This window comes from Vipera berus (genome assembly GCF_964194415.1).
Source record: "Vipera berus genome assembly, chromosome: 6".
Taxonomy (NCBI): domain Eukaryota; kingdom Metazoa; phylum Chordata; class Lepidosauria; order Squamata; family Viperidae; genus Vipera; species Vipera berus.
The window spans coordinates 26898229-26918610 of NC_138208.1; the positions used below are offsets into that span (position 1 = coordinate 26898229).

Genomic DNA, 20382 nt, shown 5'->3' on the forward strand with positions numbered 1-20382 from the left:
AGCCTGGCAAAACATACCTACATACCAACCTACAATACATAAAATATAAACAAAACATACTATCCCATTTTATGCCAATAATAAAAAAATTATGGAGCACTTTGAACATTGCATTTAAAAAAAAACTACACATAATGAGAGATGCACAGCACAGGCAGAATTCTTCCTTTGTCCTCCAGTACTCTGAGACTTTCCCCACAATAAATCTGGACCTCTAGTTCATTGTCTTCACCACTTTTTTAAAGATAGCAGGCAAATTTTGAAGGAGCACATTGGGTTACATTTTTATTTGGGGGATTATAAGAAATCAAAGGTATTCTTGGTAATACAAGTAGCATTTGTAGCATTCTATCCTCCCAAGAAAAGTCTTTAAAAAAAATCAGGTGGACTAGAAAGCCATGGAAAGGGACATTCATAGAGGCAAATAGGTGTCTATAATTCCTATGTTGGATTCCCAGACTTGGGGAATCACAAAGGCTAGATGTTATGAGTTTGTCACATGGACGTTACTGCAAATAATAACATACTTTTCTTGGTGGACACATTTAATTGTCAAGCATAGAGTAAAAGCATTGCCAGTTTCAGGCATAGGTATAGAAAAGTAATGGCCATAAATAAATATCTGTATGTCTGTGTGAATGCCATTTGGCACATTTTAACATAAATTTAATAAAATAGCCCAGATGTCAGGGGTGTAGACCTATTGTACTTATGGAGGGTAATTACCAAAATCAACTAAGACATTTGTCCTTTTGGTTAAGTTTATATTTTTCTCACAGCAAATGGCATTAATCTGCAATTATATTTGCTTTGGTTGTTTTTAAAAATGATGTCTTTGTTATTAAAAATCACAATTTGTATACACAACAAATTACCAAAATTCAAATTAAGTAATAAGCTCTGGAGAATTTGCTCAGAATATCACTGCATTTTAAAGCAGCTCGGGCAGACAGCTAGGGAAATTACTTCAAAACTTGTGATTTGATTTCTAGAGCTGAACATTCTCACTTGAGTGTCCTATAACTTAATAGATACTTGAATTTACTGACCTTGGTTCAGTTTATTTCGTAAGTGGAAATGAGATGCTTCCAATGTAGATTGCTAAAATAATATGTCAGATTCCTCTATTGAACTTTTTGAAACAAGAGATGGATCTGTAACTAAGTGTCACATGGCAACCTAAACTCTAGGTCAGATCTGGGAAAAGATTTCCATATAAGTCATCTTTTCAAGATAAAAAGTATTCCTCTTTATTACACACCCCACACATGTTATTCAAGCACAGGATTACTAAGGAATAGGAAGAAGCTTTGACCTCCAACACAGCACTCAAGTTTTCTTTCTTGCTATTAATAAAGGAGATGCTTCCTTTTTTTCTCCTTCCCTCTCTTAGTCATAAAATGTTATCTGAACAACCAAAGCTCACAGAACCTGTAGAAGCAGTTTTAGTTGCTTCTTCAGTAGCCACCCGGTTTCATGGTCATTCATCAGTCCTGTCAACTCTGGATATTGCACCAACAGTTGACATTCTAAAGGTATTGCTGGCTCCATTGGTAGCTCTTTTCTAGGAATGAAAGCTACTTCAAAATAAACATTACTGTGCTGATGATAAGGAGTGAAAATCCTGATTAAAAAGCAGACTGCAAAACAGGCCATCAAAGAGCTGCTTAGCCCTCATTTAGCAAGCACAAGTGAGAAGTTTTCATATCTATGCATGGTTGCTAAGCAAGGGAGTTCTAAATGAGGACTATCTGTACATCCATTAACAAATTAGGAAGATGTAATCCTGTCCATTGTGTTTAGTACAGTTGTAATTTCTTACCAATTGCAGATGAACGTATCAAGATCACAAACTGCTCTAACTGGGTTTCTATTTTAAGCTGTTCTTTTAAGCAGGGCAAGCATTTCAGTCCCTGGCTTTCATTATCAAAATTTAAGAGTACCGAGGTAGAACATTGTTCAGTCTGCTTAATAGTTCTCACCTTTGCCAGCCAGTATGTTCTGCCATTCTGGCAAGAGATGATGCTTATTGTCCACTCCTGACAGTTTGGAAAACTGCTTTAGACTTTCAAGGCAGGAGGTTGGTGTCAAGGCTATGAGGGACAGGAAGTACAGCCACTATCAAGACAACGGCCTGATCAAAGAAGATTGAATCCAGGGCAGGAATGTGAGATGAGTAAATATATCAGACAAATTTTTTCCTAGTTCTCAGGAAGATAAAGAGAGGGAATAGAGAAGTGCATTCAGACTTGTAAGACCTTGATATTATAGCTTTAGAATAAAAGTACTGGCTACGTGACATGGATATCAAGCCTGATCTAGAACTGATACTTTTATTAGTCTTTCCAACTCCTGTATGAAGATTCTGGGATTATACTGGAGACTGTCTACATATAAAATGTGTGCTCTAATTATTTAGATGCAGACGTTCAGTTTAAATTTCAATTTAACTTTAATCTATTTTTACAAAATTTACCCACATTAGTAAATGAAAAGGGCATGTGTTACTTTGGGGATATAAGTCCTGTCTGCATTAGAGATCATACAAAGAGTTAGAATGGGATAGAAAAGAGGACTAACCTTGTGCTAGATTATTATGCAAAGAAATGTAGCTGTAATGGCCATCAACATTCATGTCCATTTTTGTTGCTGTTGTTTGAAAAACTGAGTATCTCTTAATGAACAGTTTAGAAATACCCTTCCTTCTTTTGAATAGCTTTGTTTTAAATTTGAACTTGCTCTTTTCTGAAGCATTTCAAAGCATATTTCAATAAATTAATGCATGCACACACAGAGGAAGAATGAATGTTGACTCCTAGACAATCCTGTGACCTGTTGGATCATGCTTTGAGAAGAGGGTAGAGCAGCCTGATGTGACCAGAATGAATATTAAATGTTAGGCTAACCATATATTTCTTTTTATACCAATGCTGGATGGAACAATGGATCCTATATTTTTTCATACATTGTTTAGGTTACCAGATTTTAGGTACTTTGATTCAAAAATTGTAGCAGAATAATAATAATAATAATAATAATAATAATAATAATAATAATAATAATAATAATAATAATAGTAATAGTAATAATAATAATAATTTTATTTATATACCGCCCTTCTCCCGAAGGACTCAGGGCGGTGAACAGGGCAGACATATAAAAATACAAAAATACAAAAGTTAAAAAGAATTAAACATATGCCCAAGCTAAAAACAGTAAATACATATATTAAAAATGACAATAAAAACCCAACCCATCCCCCATCAGGCCAAGCCGGCTTGTTCAAATAAGTGTGTCTTCAGATCGCGTCGGAAGGAGCGAAGGTCGGGCGCCATCTGGAGCTCAACCGGCAACCGATTCTATAGCTCCGGGGCGCCCACAGAGAAGGACCTCCCCCTGGGGGCCACCAATCAACATTCTCTGATCGGTGGCACCCTGAGGAGGCCCTCTCTGTGGGAGCGCACAGGGTGGAGGGAAGTTGATGCCGGCAGCAGGTGCTCCCTAAGGTACTCCGGACCCATGCCATGTAGGGCCTTAAACACCATTACCAGTACCTTGAATCTCACCCGGAAGACAACTGGTAACCAATGCAGCTCACGGAGCAGAGGTGTAACATGGGAGTATCGGGAGACTCCCAACACAACTCTCGCAGCTGCATTCTGTACCAGTTGGAGCCTCCGAGTGGTCCTCAAGGGCAGCCCCATGTAAACAGCGTTGCAGTAGTCCAGGCGAGAGGTCACGAGCGCATGAGTGACCGTACATAGGGCATCCCAGTCTAGATAGGGCTGCAACTGGCGGACCAGGCGAACCTGGGCGAAGGCCCCCCTAGTCACGGCCACCATGTGATCTTCCAAAGTAAGCCGTGAATCTAGGAGGACTCCCAAGTTGCGAGCCCTATCTACGGGGGGTAATAGTTCACCCCCCGTAGAAGGAGATGGAATATTCTGAATATCCCGGTATGCCGGTATGCACAGCCACTCAGTCTTGTCGGGGTTGAGTTGAAGTCTGTTCCTCCCCATCCAGACCCGAACCGCCTCCAGACAATGGGACATCACGTCGAGGGCATCACTGGGGTGGTTTGGGGTCAAAATAAAAAGCTGGGTATCATCGGCATACTGATGATACCCAACTCCAAAACCACGAATGATCTCACCCAGCGGTTTCATGTAGATGTTGAACAGGAGAGGCGAGAGGACCGACCCCTGAGGAACTCCACAAACGAGAGACCTCGAGGTCGACCTCTGCCCCCCTGCCAACACCGACTGCGAACGTCCCAGGAGATAGGAGGAGAACCACTGCAAAACTGTGCCTCCCACTCCCAGTCCCCTGAGACGCCGCAGCAGGATACCATGGTCGATGGTATCGAACACCGCTGAGAAGTCTAATAGGACTAGGACAGAGGAATGTCCCCTGTCCCGAGCCCTCCAGAGATCATTCACCAGAGCGACCAATGCATCATATGGGCTACGTTGGGGGTACAAACTAACAAATAGACAAATACAATGAGAGTTTTAGTAACAGACAGAGCTGTAGAAGACAAGCCATGCATTGATTTTGGGATGCATATAACATACATAAGATCTTTTGTCAGATAAAACCAAGAATGAAAAATCTGTCTATTTTTACTGTCTTTCAGAGTATAAAGATTATATCTTGAATATATTACAGTGTTATCTGTGAGTGAACATTATTAGTTTTAGTGATTGAAATCAGAATTATACATTGGATCAGGAAGCCAAGAAACAGTCAGCTCAGTAGCCCAAAATACTGCTTTAATCTTTGATTTGAAAAATTATATATGATTCTCATATTTAATTAATTAGGATTTTTTTTATGAAGCCAGAGTATCCTTTTCTTCCTTGGGCTACATTTTCTGTTGACTTCATGAAACCAGTCCCTGAATGGTACCCCAAGTACATATTATTAATGTCAGGCTTTCTATAGCTGACTTTTTAAGGCACCTGTTCCAATTTAATCTGTCTTCTTGGGCAGCCAAAATTACTCATGAACTTTGCTTTCATTCTCTTCTCATTTCTAATTAGAACCTGCCCTTTGACAGAGGCTACTACATTAGATGGAGGAAGTGATTCAAGCAAGATATAGGGGTTTATATGCATATAATTGAATATTCTTTTTCCAAGATAATTGCTATCTGTCTCACACAATATACTAAGAGGAATTCTTAAGTCAAATTAAATTTGAGAGAACACTGAATCCACAAATTATGCCTAACCAATTTTAGTGTTACCTGGAGGTAAATAGAGCAATTATATCTTGCAGTAACAAAGATGAAATCTAATGGCAACAGTCAAATGGAACTTGAGAATCCCACTGAAATCAATATGATACAGTACTTTAGGGGCTTCACTTTTTGCTTATAAAAAGTATATCAATTTTAAAATCTAAACTGTCTTACACAAGCACTTGCCAGTTTAAAAAAAGAAAATATTTACAAAATTAATTATTATTCAAAACACAGTAGAGGATTCTATTCTACTGAAAGTTTAGCAATAAAGTGCATAAATTATTCTTTTATTCAATTATCCTTTGGAAGTAATAAAATTGCTTTAACCTCATAAATGAAACTAAGGAATAAGGGAAAGGCAGATCTCCCTAGAATAATTCTTGAAACTTTTTATTGCCGCAGTTATGGTTTTTGCCTATTTTGCAGCATTTGCCATGTTAACTGTTGGGAGAAACAGAGCAGAGCATCAGTAGGTAGCTTGAAATGTTAGTCTTTTTTGTGTAAAAACAAGTTATTCTTGACATAGGTGGGCCCCACACTCTTTACACACATAATTCCTTGTACATCTTCGGAATTCAGATGAATGCATTACTTACCTTAAGGTAGGGATGGGCAAGTATGGCAACTTTATGACCTGTGGGCTTCAACTCTCAGAATTCCTAATCTAGGGCTAGGGTTAGGGTTGGCTCAGGAATTCTGAGAGTTGAAATCCACAATTCTTCAACTCCCAGAATAGTTGCCTACCATAGTTGCCCACTCCTGCTTTATCATCATCATTATCATCATTTCATGGACAAGATGGATAATCAATGTAATTTAATAAATAAAGGTTGTCCTGATAGACTGGTCTCACCGGAAAACACTTAAAGAAATAAATAAAATATCAAATATATGACAGTTCTGTATCTGGGATGAAGTTGCTCCACAGTGCTCATCTGGTTTCTCTTCAGATTGTATAAATGATTTGCTATATTTCAAAATAAAAAAAATTACTTACTCTGCTCTTGGGATTTGAGAATGGGTGTAGTATATCTTAGCCTCAGCAATAGGCAAACTTGACTCATCCCCAGATTGGTCAAGTAGAGTTTGGGAATTGGGTAGAGACTACCAGAGATTGCTGGGTCATCTGACAAGAGGGCAGTGACAAAGCATTTTGGTTTGCTGCCAAGAAAACTACATGGGCACAAACATGTATTTATCAAGGAGTTGTGTTTGTCTCAAAAAAGTATTTACTTTTTATTTTAAGTCATGGAATAAAAATAAACTAGTTGATATAATGAAAACGCATGTTGCAACCATTTCAGCCCTACAGTCAATGATTTCAAATTATTGAACTCATTGGATGCATTGGAAGTTGTTCTACTGATGTTAAAGAGAATAGAGTGGTGATACGGTAAATATTTAAAATTTATTCATTATGGGGAGGGGCAATCAAGGAGTATATATTTTTCTTTCCATAACACCATAGTCCAGTTCATTTAACAGTTCCCAAAGTGTTATCTGTGGATAAGTCCTTGATCTGTATTTAATCTTGTATGTGATTTTTCTCCTTTCCTTTTGCTGTTCCAGCAGCTATCTTCTTAGGGTTCTCAGGCAGCTCAGCCACTGGGTGTGGGACTAGGTTTTCAGCACATGCTTATGAGTAATAGGAGGGAAGGATTCATCACTGCAGGCTTACTATTGCAGTAAGTCGTTCCTGATATATATTTCTCTGGATATGAAGAAGTACAGGTTGTGATAATACAGTATCTCATGAAAGACACTGATTAATGATCTCCTGGATTGGAAGAGGGGAAGGTGAACCCTAGTTCACATCTACTGTAACACATTTAGAAGTATGGTTTATTGATGCAATGGCAGTGGGTTGAAAGAATGTCTGCAATTCAGCTCCTGAAATGTCAAACCCATATGTAAATGTCTTCTGAATTCATGTACATTACTCATAGTTTATTTTTGGTTCCCTCTGTAGTGCAGCTCTAAATTGCTTTTCAAGAAAACATGATATCAAAGTAGCTCAAAAATTGCTTTAAGGTTGTTATATACATTTTCTCCTCTCAATATGAATAATATAAAAACTGAATAGCTAAGAATATTTGACTACTGAATGCCAAACCCTAAGGTGCTTTCAGTTTGTTAAATAAGAAACATATGATTGTTAAGTGTAGTCTGATAGGCAGTGGAATACACTGGATAGTAATTCAATAGTCTTGTTGTTTTCTGGCAGGGCTCTTTGTACATTTGCTCCAGGTGTATATCACATAGTTTTTCAACAAGAGCAGTTTCTTTTCCTTCCCTTTCCTTCCCTTCCTTTCCCTCCTCCCATTCCTGAAACAGCTGGGTGGTTAATAATGAAAATTAATTCATAGATTCCTCATAGTAAAAAGACCAAAATATAATATAAACAAAGTTTTATTTAGCCATATCATTTAACGGATGTTCCATTCCATTCTGTTCCTTCGTTCTAATATTTTTCATCCCATCTCCAACGGTCAGTGTTCTTTATCATCTGGGCACATTCAGTCTGCATAGGCTATTTTGAACTCTTTTCTTTTTTCTTTCTTAAAGAGGTTTTGTTATTTTGCAAGTTTGATAATTTTTTTCCAAGCCTGCTGATATTTGCCAATACTATATCAGCATATGGATGGGCTGGATGCAGCTGAAAGAATGAATTTGCCATTTGAGTATAAAATACAGACTCAGGTTTATAGGAAATGAATGGCAAAGAGTGACATATATTAAAGGATAATGAGGCCATTGATCAAGAACTGGGAAAGATTTCAGGAATTATTGTCCTTTCCTTTTCTTAACTTTGGGTTGTATGCACAGGTGTTTGGGCACTAAGACCAGTTTGAGTTATTTTTTACTAAGAGTCAAGAAAATAACTTGTCTTGGCTTCCGGTTTGTGCATGTGGTGCTTCCGGACGTGCAGGGACAGTCTGTCTCCTGCTGTCCGTTTCTTTCTTGTTTGGAGGACCCTGAAAAAGGTCAAAAATTGCCCTGGAGGGGCAATTACCAAGAGGACTTCCCTGTGATCGTGGAAGGGCAGCAGCCCTCCACTGGAATCCGGGATCATCTCCTTTGGCCCAAAGAAGAAGAGACCGGCCATAAAGATGGCCGATTACTAAGCCGCTCCCTGCCGAAAGCCAAAAATACTACCTAGCACTACGAAGCAATCTGGAGGACCTGGGTGAGCTTTTACCTTTCCTATTCTCTTAATCATCTTCCTGTGGGACTTTCCTGAAAATCTCTTTCCCTATTTTTGAGAAAACGGCGAATACGTATTTTGGGAACAAAGCTTAAAGCCTCAAAGTTACAAAAGAAATCCAATTAATGCAGCAAAGAATTTAAGCAATTTCAGTTGTACTTACTAACACTAAAACAGGAGATTTCAAAGAACAACAAAAGCAACCTACAGAAAACCTTAAAGTCCAAACTTTAATAGCAACTACAAAACTTATAAGCCAAAAAGTAACAGCACCTGAAGAAAGCAACACCAAGAGTGAAGACACTAAAGGCCTTCAAATACACTATATTGAGAATTCAGTTAATCAAATGACAAATACAATACAAGCTACTACTTTCTACCTAACCCAGATAGAATTGGAAGAACAAAAAGATTTGACTGATTTCATGACAATTATATTATATCAACCACCAAAAACTGAACTACCAAAGCAAAAAATACAATGGTTACAAAGGGGACATGTTCCTTACAAAACTGATTTGGATACGCTCCCTGGATTCAAATAAGGGATACAGGAAGAAAGGAAGATATATTTGAGAATTTAAAGATACAAAGAGCGAAGCATGATTGGCATAAAAGGAAGGCAAGAGTTAGATTTAAAAGACTGAACTTGTTTATCTTTTGGGATTCCTAAAGATAGACTATAAAAATATCTTTCTATGGATTAAGGGGAATCTCTAAAAATATATCACTGATTTTACATTTAGCTCTTAGATTTGTAAAGGAAATATAACTCCGAACTATATTATAGAATTTGGAATGACAGATTAAAAGATAATATTTTAATAATTGATGTATGGTTAAGATGCCTTATAAAATATTCAGTGGCTATTTTAGACCTATAGTATAGAATATATAATTTTATATATAAAAGATAGCATTTTAATAATTGTTGAATGGTTAAGGCAAAAAATACATTTCTAATAACTGGTGATTTGCTAAGATGAAAATTAGACTTTAATGGTAAAACATAAGAATGTTTTGTAATGAACAATACAAGTTTTGTAGAGAAAAGATTTTTTTTAATTGAAATAGGGAATTGTGGGTCACCCAAAATTAAGTATATATATATATGTGTGTATGTGTGTGTGTGTGTATGTATGTATATATATATGTGTATATATATGTATATGTATGTATGTACATGTGTGTGTGTGTGTATATGTATATGTATATGTATAATATATATATATTATAATATATATATATATGTAATAGGCTATGCTAAAATATATTATTGCAATTAGATAAAATTTAAAAACAGGATATTGATATGTATATTTTGAATTCTGTTGATTGACTTGGTTATAACCAGAAATATACTTGCTTATTTTTTTTTAATTCCATTTATATCCCGCCCTAAGGGAATTAGAGAGGACATCTCTGTTGATGTAACCTGAACTATTTACAAATGGTTATTTCTTATTTTAATTACCTGTCAGGACCCACCCCAATCCACGTCTTAGGAAAACAAAAACTTTTGGAGTCAGTTCTAGTCCAAAAGGAATTTTTACTAGTACATACTTGGTTGTGGAAATACAAGACAGGACTTAGTATTGTTTTACAAATTGAAACTTTATAAAGGGTTCCCAGTTCAACCCCCCTTCCCTCAACCCCATTTGGTCAGCCCCCATCATTTTACTTCATGTCATCCCTTTCATGGGAAAAAAGGAACTTTGAATCTTTATGGTGATTGCCTTCTTCCTCTACAGAATTAAATGAAGACACAGGCCAGACGCCTTCTTCTCTAACCCTCCCTTTTGTTCCCCCAGTTCAAAAGATTTCCCTTGGTCTTTGAAATAACCTAAGGCAGGCTGAATCTACATGCGCTCCTCCTTCCTCGGGAGATGGCAGAATCCATGGGGGGGGGGAATAATGTTTTAAACATACATTTATGAATGTGATATAAATGGATTTTGACATTACCCAACAACCATATTGTTTCACAAATACATGTATATGGAAATATTAAAATCAATAAAACTTGTATATAAAAAAAAGAAAATAACTTGTCTCTTGTTAAATGCTATTTTACATGCTTTCGAACTGCTAAGTTGGCAGAAGAAGGTTAAAATAGATAAGGTTAAAATAGATAAGTTGTTATCTCTGGTAATCCTTAATAGATTTTTGTTGATCATAAATAAAATCATGATTACATTTTTAAAGGATTTTTTTTACAGACAAGAAATGGGATAAGAGAAGAAAAGATCTTTTGAAATGATAAATTATTAAAATTCTTTGTACTTGTTAAGGAGGGTCATTTCTTTATATATTTCTTTTCTTTTTCTTTATGATATTCTTATTTTTTACTTCTTTTCCATTTTTTCTATTTCCTTTTTCTTTTCTGCACCTTTCTTTTTTAGTTTGTAGTTTTTATCTTTGTAATCATAATTTTTAATAAAACTACAAAAAAACCACCTCGAAGTAGATATAAATATATTTGCTTAGTAAATGTAAGGAACTTATTTTTCCTTCATGAGCTGTATTTGTTGCACAAGATACATTGGGTGACAGTTTGTTTCCAAGTCCAATTCAAGGTGTTGATTATGATCTTTAGAGCCCTAAGCCAAGTAAGGTTAGCTTACTTAGGGAGAATTCCAACTAGAAGGATCCAGCAGAGAGCCTTCTCTGCTGTTCCCCTCACATTCTCCTCCCATGTGGACCCAGATTGTTGGGGGCAATAAGCTGACTTTGTAATAATGCCACTGGGGGGGGGGCAAAAGCCCTAATAAGCAGGCATATACATAGAATGAAGGCTATTGCTAAGCACATTGATTTGTGCTTAGATTGTAAGCTGCCCTGAGTCTTCGGAGAAGGACGGGATTTAAATGGGATTAAATGTGGGACCCAACTCTCTTGGCCTTTCAGAAAGGTGTAAAAAATGGCTCTGTGGCTTTACATGTGGCTCACAGAAGAGCATGCCACCATGGGGATGATTAGCACCCTGAAAGCCCTCCTCCTTCCTTTTAATTGACTTTTAATATTAATTTTAATCCATACTTGCCTTTCTAAGTTGCAAATTTCATGTACTATTTTTTATGTTTTAATACATTTGTCTTGTACATTGACCAAAGTCCCTCTGTGAGGGAAATGGGTGATTTCAAAACTTTGATAAATAAAAAAATAAAAACAATACTATTAAAACAAACATTTAATAAAATGATAATGATATCAATAATGATCAATAAAATAAAACACTTTACCAGTGTAATTGTATGTCTGTTTTTATTTACCCACTAATTGTCTTCCTATTAATTGTTATGGAGCTGCTTCTATAGATGTTTTACCTATCATCTGATATATGGTAATTCATACATGATATACAGAATCAGACTAATGACTTATCTAAGACTTGCACTATCAGTGGTCAGTTCAGATCATAATCTTTCTGAATTAGAATTTAACATTACAATTTATTTTATGTGGATTATCAATACAGTCCACTATATTGGCTCTTCCTGATGTTTTAAATGCTGCCATCTATTTTTTTAATTATTTCTTTTGTTCTACATGTTTTTGCTGACCATCGGGAATCTCTTAAATGCATTTGACCAATTATGTCATTTTATAGTGTATATTACTTTATCCATGTCTTCTTGGATGCTAATCTCAACAATTTGCAGATAGTGTTCTATATGTATTAGTTTAAATGAAAATGTCTATATGATCTGGCTAAATTGAGAAATATGCAGTGTCGTTAATAGTATTGTTAGCTAGTTGTTTTTAAGTATACAATTTTGGTAAAGGGAATGCTGCAGTGGACTTGCAAGGTATAAAATTCATATGAAATGGAAAATATATATAATATTAGCCAAAGTAATGGAGAAAGAAAACAACCTGGGTGCAGCCAAAATTATTTATTGACAGTTTGACTAATTCTATTAGAAGGTTGATTGAATAAAGCATACTAAATAATTTTTTAAAAATTGCAAACTTTACTGCTTCACGGTTGAAATGCTGGTATTACATTTAAAATACATTTTTGAGATTCTGAATCTTGTTGTTATCAATCATTACTTTGCTTATTGTGAATTTCCTTGAATATGGTTTTCTTTGGGGAATAGTTGCATTTAAACTAATATCTAATCTGAGTTGGAACTTTTCATTTATCTAAGGAGAAAGGTTGTGTAATTATGATTTTAAAAATACAAAATCAACATTAAAAAGAATTATTAAAGAAACACAACCTGATTTTTCTTATTGTTTCCATTCTTTAAAAAAGCAAACTTTTTGAATAGAGGAGGTTTCCTTGGCAACCATTGTTCCAGCTAATTCTTCAGTGATATCTAAATTGTATATGTAGCAATATTCTGTTACTATGGAAACAAATGTGATAAAATATCTGTATTTGTAGAACTTTAGAATAGTCTTGTCTATGAAAGAGGGAAAACAACTGAAAAGTTTGCATTTTCCCTTTTTCTAATAGTTTTGATGTTATGGAAAATGTATATCCTTGATCAACAAGAAAACAGTTATTTATGATCAAGATTCCTGTAAAAACACATATTTTAGAATCAAATATTCAGAGCAAATAAGTTGACATTGTATGTGATTGTATAACATAATCTTTGGAAAATGGTCTCTGATTCTCAGCTATTATGAAGGGAAATACTGAAATCTATTATTAGTTCTCTTGGACTCACATTTTCTTCAGAAATTTAGTTCCTGGCAGTTCTTCCTATAGCTATGCTTCATATGAAATCTCAGTTTGATCCTGAATTCTAGGGTAAGAAAAAGGTGGAGATGGAAAAGAGGTTTTTCTCATTTTTTTGCTTGTTCAAAGTCTGGATCTTTCCACATCTTATTCCTAATGATTTTAAATAAGTGTTAGGTTGCAATTACCTAGAAATTTGACCTAAAGTATCAATGCTAGAATATTGTTTGGAGGATAGGTTAGTGCCAGGGCTTTTTTTTGTCATAGAACGCTCAGAACGGAGTTCCGACACCTTTTTTGGATGGAACCTTGTAGGGTAGGCAAGGCGGGTTGTAGGACATGTGTGAGTTCCGGCACCTTTTTCTTTTACAAAAAAAGCACTGGTTAGTGCAATACTAGTGTCAAGGGGAGGGAGGCAGACCTCCATGAAAACAGTATACATAGTCCTTGCTTAGCAACCCTTCATTCAGCAACTGCAAAGTTATGACAATGCTCAGTTAGGAGAATTATGACCAGGCCATGTAGTTACAGTGGTTGCAGTGTTCCACAGTCACAAGGTAGCAATTCAGGCACTCGGCAACCATTGTGCCATTGCAATGGTCACAGCATCTCACAGTCATATGAACACCAACCTTCACTTGTGGCTTTTGGCAAGCTGGGGAAACCAACAAGAATACACATAATCTGGAACTGTTGTTGTTAGTAATTTTTCGCTTTATGACTATGTTGCTTCATGATGAAGTTGTCAGTCCCAATTAAGATTGTTAACTTATATTTGTGAGGCTGATGGAATGCAAATTTAAGAAAAAATGTAATTTTCTATGTTTTGCAATTTTTCTTTCAAACATTAAATATGTTCTGCTCTTGAAATGTTTTTCACAAATATATTTTAATGTCACAATAGCATGCTACATTTCTGCTAATTTAATATCTGTTTTATTTATATAAAAAATTAGATGCAAAATATGTGAGTGGGATACTCCTGTCTTCAGGGAGTAGAAATTATGGTGAGAGGCAGGGTGTTTTTTACTTCATTCCATGGGAAACTATTAGTAATGTTGTTCCTAATACAAAATAGGCAATAGAAAATAAATGATTGTAGATCTACTCAGAATAGATGTAGGTTAATTTCTTCCAGGAAATTCTTCTTCCAGAAGAATTTATTCTTCTAAGAATAAAACTTTTCCAAAATAGTACAATTTTGCATTGAGATTCCTAGATAAATAAGATCAGTTAAGGAGCAAATCAGTAGCTGCTACCCTGCTCCTCATTTTTTTTTTTTTGCTCTAAAGAGCAATTATTTATTAAAACTCTTATGAACAATATAATGAAAAAATATACATATTCAATGTTATACATGAATTTGGTACTTTTCAGAATTACTGTATTTTCTATGCACTAAATTTCCTATGTCAGAAAAAGATTAGTCTATTTTTTGATGAATTAAATTTATAATTCTAACTGTATAATTCAGGCTTTAGTAAGAAAAATGTATTTCTAGCTGTTTGCTTATTTTGTGACTAAAACAACTCTGAAATCGCTAGACTACATAAACTATATACAGTATGTGCTTGTATAATTATAAATGTCAGGCCCTTTTGGTATAATATTCTTCTGTTCTTTCTCTCTTACAATGTTTCTGTCTAGTATGTCAGCAACAAAATCAATGTACTTTCTAGTTGATGGGAAACATTTCAAGGTTTTTGAAACACAAGGTGCTTGTGAGTCATGTAAAACTGATTTTTTTTCTATGGCCAAGTCAAAGATACTATTACTATATAAAGACAAACTAAACATGCATTCGCTATAAAATGTTCCTTAAGCTCTTTGCAAAGAGAATGTTTAAAGAAGTTTCCAGTGAGTTCTAAATTAGTATGTTGATCTTGAAGGAAGTATTGGGTTTAGACCCTGGCATCCAAAGAAAGGAACATTTGAGTATTTTTAGGAAGGCAAGGAGTTTTTAGAGTACAATTGCTTCATTTTCTTCATGAAATGTGACCTTTTCTTTCCCTCTCTCTTTTAAAAAAATATTAAATATTAAATTTTCTACCATATGTGGGAGGCAAGCATTCTGGATATATATATTCCATAAATGTAAATGTGTGTGTGTGTGAGAGAGAGGGGGGCGGAAGAACGACAAGAAAGAAACTAAAAATTATCCCACTTTGACCTTCTTAAGTATAACAGAGAAATAAGAAATGTTGCCAGATTTCAAGATTTTCTTATTCATGCCTGTATTAATAGAATTTAGCATTGTTGCTTGTGACTTCAATTTCCAGACCTGGCCTCCCTTGAAGGGATCATATATACTTGTATACTGTTTGTTCCACACTGAATACTACATATCCCAATGAAATTTGATTCCATTTTTTGAAATTACCAATTAGAAAACAATTATTTCTATATCAATAAGACTGATTAAAAAAGCAATGCTGACTCTATTCAACTGAAACATGCCTATTTTGTCTTCATTAATACACTTAAAAATCTTGGTTGTACAAGGATACAGGAGTGCAAGTTGTGTAGCATTGATTGGTCAGACTCTGTGATGTAAGCAAAAAAAACCCTTGGTTTGTAAAATTTAAAAATGAAGGAAAATAATAAGCATTTTTATTTGATGAATATGCAAAAAAGGATGTAAATCTATTTGCGTTAGAAGCCAACTGACTTTCGTAAGTACTACTTTAACAAAATCTTGAGAAGATTTTTGAGCACGTTTTATTGATACATTTAAAAATCCCCTTTATAAAATTGTTACTCTCTGTTAATATTTACTTTCTGTGTTACTTGTCATGCTTCAAAGGAATGAGATCTTACAGAGAAAACTGCCATAATACTTACATATTCTAAAATGTGTTGATTTATTGTTAAAGACCCTGAAATAATTTGTAATCATCTAAACATGACTCAGGATGTTGATTGCTTTTCAGCAGCAGGTATATGTGGTTGGTAAGTCTGCGAATATATAATTTAACTATCATTAATTATTTGTATTTGTCTCTCAATTTAATATTTCAGACACGGAGGAAGGAGGTTTTTATACAGGAACGGTATGGCAGATTTAATCTTAGTGACCCATTTTTGGCTCTGCAGCGAGATTTTGAAGCAGGTGCTGGTGCTAAAGAGAAGAAGTCTATCTGTACCAATCCACTCTCTATTTTGGAAGCTGTTATGGCGCATTGCAGAAAAATGCAAGAGAGGATGGCAGCTCAGTTGGTTACAGCAGAAAATAGGCAAAAGAAGGTATCCTTTCCATTTTTTTCTTTTCTGGATACTTAGTAGGAAAATAGGGATTTTTTTTTATTGATACCAAAATAGACTCCTCTTTTAGTGGTATTTTATTACTGATGGTGAAATACTAATGGTAGAATGTAAAATAGTAGGGTTGGAAGAGACCTTGGAGATCTTCTAGTTCAAGCAGGAGTCCCTATACCATTCTGAACAAATGGCTGTCTAATCTCTTCTTGAAAACCTCCAGTAATGGATATATTGCATTTCTTCTTAGCACTTCATGGTACACACATTTCCATCCTCAAATTCCATTCTCAACAGTTTCCCTGAGAGGAATGACTGGCCGAAAATCTCTACAGTTCAGGGCAGACTTGAGTAGCTCCAATTCCAGTCCAACATCATAACCTCCATGATTCCATGCTTTACTTTAACTTCCTTTGGGCAAGAAGAATAATTTCTTCTAGTATTTGTGGATAGGCAGAATATAAACTTTCATAGCTTTGCTATAAGCAAACAACTAACAAAAACAAAATATTTCTTATATAGCTGCTGATGGTTGACAATTCAACATAAGATTGGTTGTGTGACACCTGAAGCCAAACTATCTTTTGATTTTATTTCTGTATATTTTGCCAATATCTGCATTGCAATTCTACTAATAAAGCAAAAACTCAGATGACTAACATGAAAAATAACACTTATTGTCCTTCTTTGAATTAGAGATAGAGAGACCGTGCATGAGCCAAATAGGGGGTTTCGGAGATTTGATCTAGACAGGTTAATATTAGGAGTCTGTTATATGAAAGCAGGAAGTTTGAAGATCCTGAACTGAACATCTGATAATGGGTTGATAGGTAAGAAAATGTCCAGAACTTATTAAATCAGTCTTTTCCAACCTGTTTAAAACTGCAACTCCTATATACATTGATATTATGGGACTGGAAATTATATCAAAATATCTAGCAAGATCCAGGTTGGAAAGAATAGTCCATGATGGGATCAGATATCTGATCAAAATTCTCTATGACAGAGAGGAATAGAATTCCTTCCTTCCTTCCATTGATTTGCTACCTATCTCATTTCAAAATGAGTCAGGTGGCTTATAGCATTAAATATTTCTCAAATGATAAAAATGGAATTACAATCAAAGATAAAATCATGTGGTACAAAGATTGTTTGGAGGTGGGAGAAACTTCTAATACAATTACCAAATTTCTTGCATGGATCACCTCTGATTATGTAGGACAGATGGGGAGAAAGTTAACCACCAGATTACAAGAACATGAGCAAGCTGTTAGACAAGGATACCAGAACTCATTGATAGCCTCACATTGTAATGAACAAGGACATGCATTCAATTTCACAGCTACTAAGATTGTTGGCTAAGCAGGAACAAAAATAGCCAGAGAAACAATTGAAGCCTTGGAAACAGGCCACTTGTCAGTCAACAGGAGTGCTGATTTACCATCAGCTTACTTAGGAGCTGAGGAAATGGCAGCACTAGGAAACAACAATCAATGATTTAATAGCTGGCCATCAACATCCTAATCAAGAACTAAAAGCCACACACAGCCAGGCATCATATAAATACTACACATAGAACAGCCTGGTGCAGACATCCTGGAGACTGACAAGTTCCCTGAGGATAAGTTCCAATATAAGTGTAAAAAGTTTGGAAATATAAACCTCTGGTCCTGGTGACTGACTCAGATTGGATCCTATATCAAATCTTTCTCAATGACTTGCTGGTCTGTAGAAAAAAAACCCTCAGGGTACCATCTGAATAGAGTTGATTTCCATTTTTTGGTACATTTTCTTTCAGAATTCTTCCAAATATCTCCCTAGGCATGCCAAACAAACTTAATCCTGATAAAATTGTACTTAAAAGATGTGGAGGTAGAAAGCTGGATGCATGGGGAGGGATGTGGGATTGCCTCTTAATTTATCAATCACCTCCAGGGTAATGCTTCCCCCATTGAGACCCAGAATTTGAGCATAAAGTACTGATGCAATCATACAGAGGGTCAAACAGGTAGCAAGATTACTTCATGTGTAATGAAAAATATGTATAAGGTAAAATAGAAGAAATGACCATTTACCCATTTCACAAACCCAACATTCTTTCTGTTAGTTGTGGGCTCTTGGAAGCAGGAATGATGACACAAGGCTGAGTACAGGATAACTCATACTTTTATTCTTGATGGAACTGTACTGGAACTTGGGCCGCAACCAGCCACAATACATAGCCTAGGCCCTAGGCAGCAGCCAATAGGTTTGAACCCACTCTTGCCACCTGGGGCTAACCAATTGCAGGTGGAGACGGCTTGCTCCAGCAACGCACATGGTGTGACACCACAAGCCCAATACATAACACCCCCCCCTCTTAGATCAGACTATGACACCCTTGAATAGTCTTAACAGCTGTCAAGACTTATTAATCAACTCCCAAACAACTGTAGCGATAATAATAAAAAAATAATAAATCATAAATTCACTGTGGCTACAATGAGATTAAACAACGTCTGAACAGGGTTACCAATGCAGTAATAGCTACAATGAGATTAAACAACGTCTCATGAACAGGCTTACATTGCAGTATTGGCAGTTCACAATGCACAAGTTTCTGTAGTTAGTGGTACAAGTTTCACAACACTATACATAACTTTATTTTACAATGTAATCTGTGAGGTACGTAGGAGGCTTGTATGGCCTAGAGCAGGGGTCGGCAACCTAAAAAAGGAAAAGAGCCACTGGGAACCGGTTCCATCACAAATTAAAAAAAGTGGGAGCTGCGTGCGTGTGTCCATGCACGCGCATGCGCAAAAAGTTTTGCGCATGCGCAAAACGGTTTTTTGCGCATGCGCGGACTCACGCGGTTGCCGTTTTTTTAAAAAAGTGAGATGGAACCGGTTACCGGTTGCCCGACGGCGACGGCCCGTCTGCAAAGCTGCCGCTTTCAGCAGCTTTGCAGACGGGCTGCGGCAGCTTCCTCAAAGAGCAGCGCCCCTGCCCGTACCTCTCCGAACGGGCAGGGGCGCTGCTCTTTGAGGAAGCTGTAGCGGCTTCGGAGACGAGCCGCTACAGCTTCCTCAAAGAGCGGCATCTCTGCCCGTTCACGCGGAGGTACGCGCGCACCTCTCCAAAGGTTTGGGGAGGTGCGCACGCACCTCTCCAAATGGGCGGTGCCACTCTCCATTTGGAGAGGTGCGCGCGCACCACTGCCCGTTCAAAGAGGTGTGCGCGCACCGGGCGGCTGGGAGCCGCAGGAGACGGCTCAAAGAGCCGCATGCGGCTCCGGAGCCGCGGGTTGCCGACCTGTGGCCTAGAGGAACGTCTTGGAGTTCCCATCACTTTGTGGTCTACCAGCTTACCCAGTGGGCTGGGTAGACCCATGTCCCTTTGTGCTCCAGTGTCAAGGGGAATCGAAACGCTCTAGCTGGCCTCACCAGGTTGGCCCACCCCAGAGTCAGTCTGTTCTGCAGAGTAGGCACAGCAGTTGCTGAGGTTCGGCTGGCTCGCTTGGTCAGGGGTTCCATGTTGCACTTCCGTGCTTCCAGGTTCTTCCTCAGATTCCACCTCTGCTGAGAAGGGAAAACCCTGGTGGTTCCAGTGAGGGCTGCCTTGGCTGCAAGTTTGAGGACTTTGGGAGGGACTTATGCCACAGTCCTCACTTAGTGACCATTCCAGAAACGTTTTCCTGAGTTGGTCAATGTGTCTTCTGACCAGTTGCCCTCCCTCCAACCCCACTTCATAAGATAGGGGTCCGGATGCCTTGGTTATTTGACCAGGAACCCATACATTCCCTTGACCATAGTTCCCAGCCCAAACCCAATCGCCCATTTGCAGCCCCCTCAGGGGTTTTGGTCGAGAGGCTTCTGTTGCCACTCTGTCTGGATGCAACCTGTCCAGTTTAGTAATCAAACGTCTCCCCCAATGAATTTCTGCAGGACTTTTACCTGTGGCAATGCAGGGCGTAGAATGCTGGCAGAGTAAAAAATCTGCCAATCT

At 37.0% G+C, this 20382-nt stretch overlaps 1 protein-coding gene across 1 annotated transcript in view; it reads left to right on the forward strand.

Annotated features, from left to right (window-relative positions):
• CTTNBP2 (cortactin binding protein 2) overlaps nucleotides 1-20382 on the forward strand; it is a 167154-nt gene that overhangs the window by 25756 nt on the left and 121016 nt on the right. The window contains exon 3 of the mRNA XM_081331681.1: nucleotides 16162-16386. Within this exon, the coding sequence (XP_081187807.1) occupies nucleotides 16162-16386 (225 nt within the window). The remainder of the gene's footprint in view (nucleotides 1-16161; nucleotides 16387-20382) is intronic.